The following is a 3,726-nucleotide window of genomic DNA, read 5'->3' on the forward strand; positions in this document are numbered from 1 at the left end:
TGGTGAAGATCCGGATCCAGGATATCAGTGGATACAAAACATACAAAACATAAACTGTCCTGGCAGATTTTAACGTACACCTGTAGCATACACATATGTCACAATGAAAATCAAAGACGTACCTTATACGACTCTTCATCTCCGGCCACCATACCCACTGTGGTGATGAAGGGGTGTCCAGGATTGTCCACACCAGTCTGGATGCACTGGTCCAAGGTCCAGCCTCCGTGCGTTGTAACGTCTCGTAGTTTCGCGTAGATTTCTGGAGTAAGTTGATGGGCCAAGCAGTTGTTGTGTTTGCTGAGATCGGGGTAGTCAGCGCTGAGGAACGGATTCAGTTAAATTGGTGGGGGACAATATTATCATGGAAATTAAAGAAAAATCCGACTGTTGTGGCTCAGCCTGGTGTTGGCTTAGCGGTTAGGGTGCTGGCTTTGGATCCTAGGATCCTGGGTCCGAATCCGGGTCGATTTCTGTAATTAACGCCAGACGGGGGTTGACAACGCTAAAATGCTTCCAATAAGAGGTGGAAGCATGTTAGCGTTGTCTAGCGACCAGTTCGAGTGTAAGCTACATTGTCCCTGGCCATGTGACCCTCCCATGAGCAGAGGGCCGGCTGCACCGGACCACTTTTATTTTCGGATATTTTAGTTCATGGACACTTTCCAACGGTTTTGTGTTTTTTCTTGGGATGTTGGCTTCGAGATACATCAGTCTGCAAATTTTCAGCTTTCTATCTTACCAAGAATAGCCTGGTGTTGGCTTAGTGGTTAGGGTGCGGCTTGGGATCCTAGGATCCTGGGTTCGTAATCCCAGTTGATCGCTGAATTAACGCCAGGGGGGTTGACTCAGCCTGTCATCCTTCCGAGGTCGGCAAATTGAGTACCAGTTCACTGGTAATTCCCTGTGTGCCGCAAGAGGCGACTAACAGGGTTGGTGGCAGGAAGGGCATCCGGCCATAAAACATTGCTTCAAAAAGGGGACCACTGTGCCCCAAAAAGGCCAACCCCTGCTCTGCGGGGGCAAATGGCCTCTAAAGGTGGTTCCTACTGTTGTGGCTCCTACCTCCTGACAACCATTATAAGAGGTTTAGGTGTCGACCCTGTATTATATTTTTTCCTTTTGGTCCTGTGTCGAAGGTTCATGGTGGAGTTCGTACTCGTACGTGTATCACATGTCGGAGTGGTATTAACACAGAGATCTGGGATTTTGAATCTGGGCTCCAAGCATCATGTGCTTACCTGAGGTCATTACATACAGTGGATTAAGTTCAAAAACTGGTTGATTGCAAACATGCAGGTGTTAGTACCACCAGCAATGCCTAAGTCGAAGCAAATATGATACCCTGAAAATGAAGCAAATGCCCTTTGCATTATCACAACAACATGCTTCATATTATATATTCTCCTAGTTTCACTATTATTATTATTCGTTACAATTAAATTGCTCTGCATCATCTCGTTCATTAATTATTGGCCTCCGTTGGACTTAGTCCAAAACGGGGGCTTATGGATCGGGTCTGTCCGTCTGTGCGTCCGCAACCATATCTCGGACATATATGACCCGATTTTGTTCATACATGGCATAAAGACAACACATGATGGTATAAATATGCACATCATTTTGTTTCGTCATGCGATCCAAGATGGCCGGCTGGCGACCATTTTAGTTGTAAAAAACGCATTGTTGAACACGTCCTCAATCATTTATCGGAAACGCATTTACCAATCTTCTTCAAACTTGACACACAGATAAGGAATCATGGCTTACATATGCACGTTATTTATTTTCCAAGATCAGATCCAAGATGGCCGACTGGCGGCCATTTTGTTACTTAAACGTTTCCCCCAACCATTTATCGACATGCATTTGCCAATCTACTTCAAACTTGACACTCAGATAAGGAATGATGGCTTACATATGCACGTCATTTATTTTCCAAGATCCGATCCAAGATGGCCGACTGGCGGCCATTTTGTTACTTAAACGTTTCCCTAACCATTTATCGACATGCATGGACCAATTTTGTTCAAACTTGGCACACAGACGATACATGCGAGTGCACATATGCAGAAGATTTTGTTTTGTAATTCAACAAAAGATGGCCGACTGGCAGCCTTTAACTCCGTACAACAACGTTTTTTTTTGTCTTTTTCTCCTTGTTCCCCAACTTTTCTTCTTTTTTCTTTGTTTTTTTGACGACCACTATTATTCCCACTTGTGGGGTTGGTGCAAGTCTTTCATGAACCGGCTGGTCAGGACATTCGACTAAGTAGTTAGGGCACGAATTTGTGATTTGTCCATGGTGCCGGTGATAGCTCGCCTACTCTTCGCAAACGACACCCTGGCATCTTTAATGTGCACCAACTAATTCCGGTAGACAGGACACCCGTTTAGCATCGATCTGGGGGACGGCACACGCATTGATGAACCACTCTACCTGTGAAACACCTGGATGGCAGTTTATAGTGGGTTTGGGTTCAAACCCAGGTTAGAAAGCCTTGAGGCGAGTGTACATACCTCTAGGTCATCCTGTGGGTATGACTACTATATTCCCCAACTATTATTTATTATTATTTATTATTTCACTGACCTCCTTTGTCATGTCTGTCATGAAACAACCTTTTCCTCTCTCGGATCGTTTTCTATCCACCTATCCGTACTCTTCCATCCTCATTTCCTTTCCCTTACATATACCGTTCGTAGGATTACCTTGACGGGAAACATCTTCGCGACCTCAGCCAGTGCGCCTTGACCTCTTCCCCTTGTCCCAAAAACCAGCCCGCCGTCATCACTCCGGTGGTGATGGCCGCGACTCGCACAGCTCTCCGCAGAGTTGACGCACGCACAAACGCCATGCTGACGGTGACTGGGTAGACTGGAGTGGAAATAGGCTCGAGCTGTAAATGCAAACAACCTTGAAGTTTGTCCATAACCTTAACTCAGCATCTCCGCCTTCAAAAGTCATTCCCTTTACGATCCTGGGTTACAATCATGGGTTACAATTCTAGGTTACAATTCTGGGTTACAATTCTGGGTTACAATCCTGGGTTACAATCCTGGGTTACAATTCTGGGTTACAATCCTGGGTTACTATCCTGGGTTACAATTCTGGGTTACAATTCTGGGTTACAATTCTGGGTTACAATCCTGGGTTACAATTCTGGGTTACAATTCTGGGTTACAATTCTAGGGTTACAATCATGGGTTACAATTCTGGGTTACAATCCTGGGTTACAATCCTGGGTTACAATTCTGGGTTACAATCCTGGGTTACAATTCTGGGTTACAATTCTGGATTACAATTCTGGGTTACGATTCCGGGTTATGATGCCGGGTTACAATTCAGGGTTACAATTCTGGGTTTCAATCCTGGGTTACAATTCTGGGGTACAATTCTGGGTTACGATTCCGGGTTACGATGCCGGGTTACAATCATGGGTTACAATTCTGGGTTACAATTCCGGGTTACAATTCTGGGTTTCAATCCTGGGTTACAATTCTGGGTTACAATTCTGGATTACAATTCTGGGTTACGATTCCGGGTTATGATTCCGGGTTACAATTCAGGGTTACAATTCTGGGTTACAATTCCGGGTTACAATTCAGGGTTACAATTCTGGGTTACAATGATGGGGTTACAATTCAGGGTTACAAATCCAGGTTACAATTCCGGGTTACAATTCCTGGTTACAATTCAGCGTTACAATTCTGCGTTACAATTCT

At 44.8% G+C, this 3,726-nt stretch overlaps 1 protein-coding gene across 1 annotated transcript in view; it reads right to left on the bottom strand.

The window, feature by feature from the left end:
* LOC137415316 (creatine kinase U-type, mitochondrial-like) overlaps positions 1-2,977 on the bottom strand; it is a 44,631-nt gene extending 41,654 nt beyond the window's left edge. Inside the window, exons 1-2 of the mRNA XM_068100902.2 lie at positions 2,713-2,977; positions 123-321 (exon numbers count right to left, since the gene is read on the bottom strand). Of these exons, the coding sequence (XP_067957003.2) occupies positions 123-321; positions 2,713-2,933 (420 nt within the window). The 5' untranslated portion in view covers positions 2,934-2,977. The remainder of the gene's footprint in view (positions 1-122; positions 322-2,712) is intronic.
* Between the last annotated feature and the right edge of the window lie 749 nt (positions 2,978-3,726).

This window comes from Myxine glutinosa, chromosome 11 (assembly GCF_964187855.1).
Source record: "Myxine glutinosa chromosome 11, kmMyxGlut1.1, whole genome shotgun sequence".
NCBI lineage: Eukaryota > Metazoa > Chordata > Myxini > Myxiniformes > Myxinidae > Myxine > Myxine glutinosa.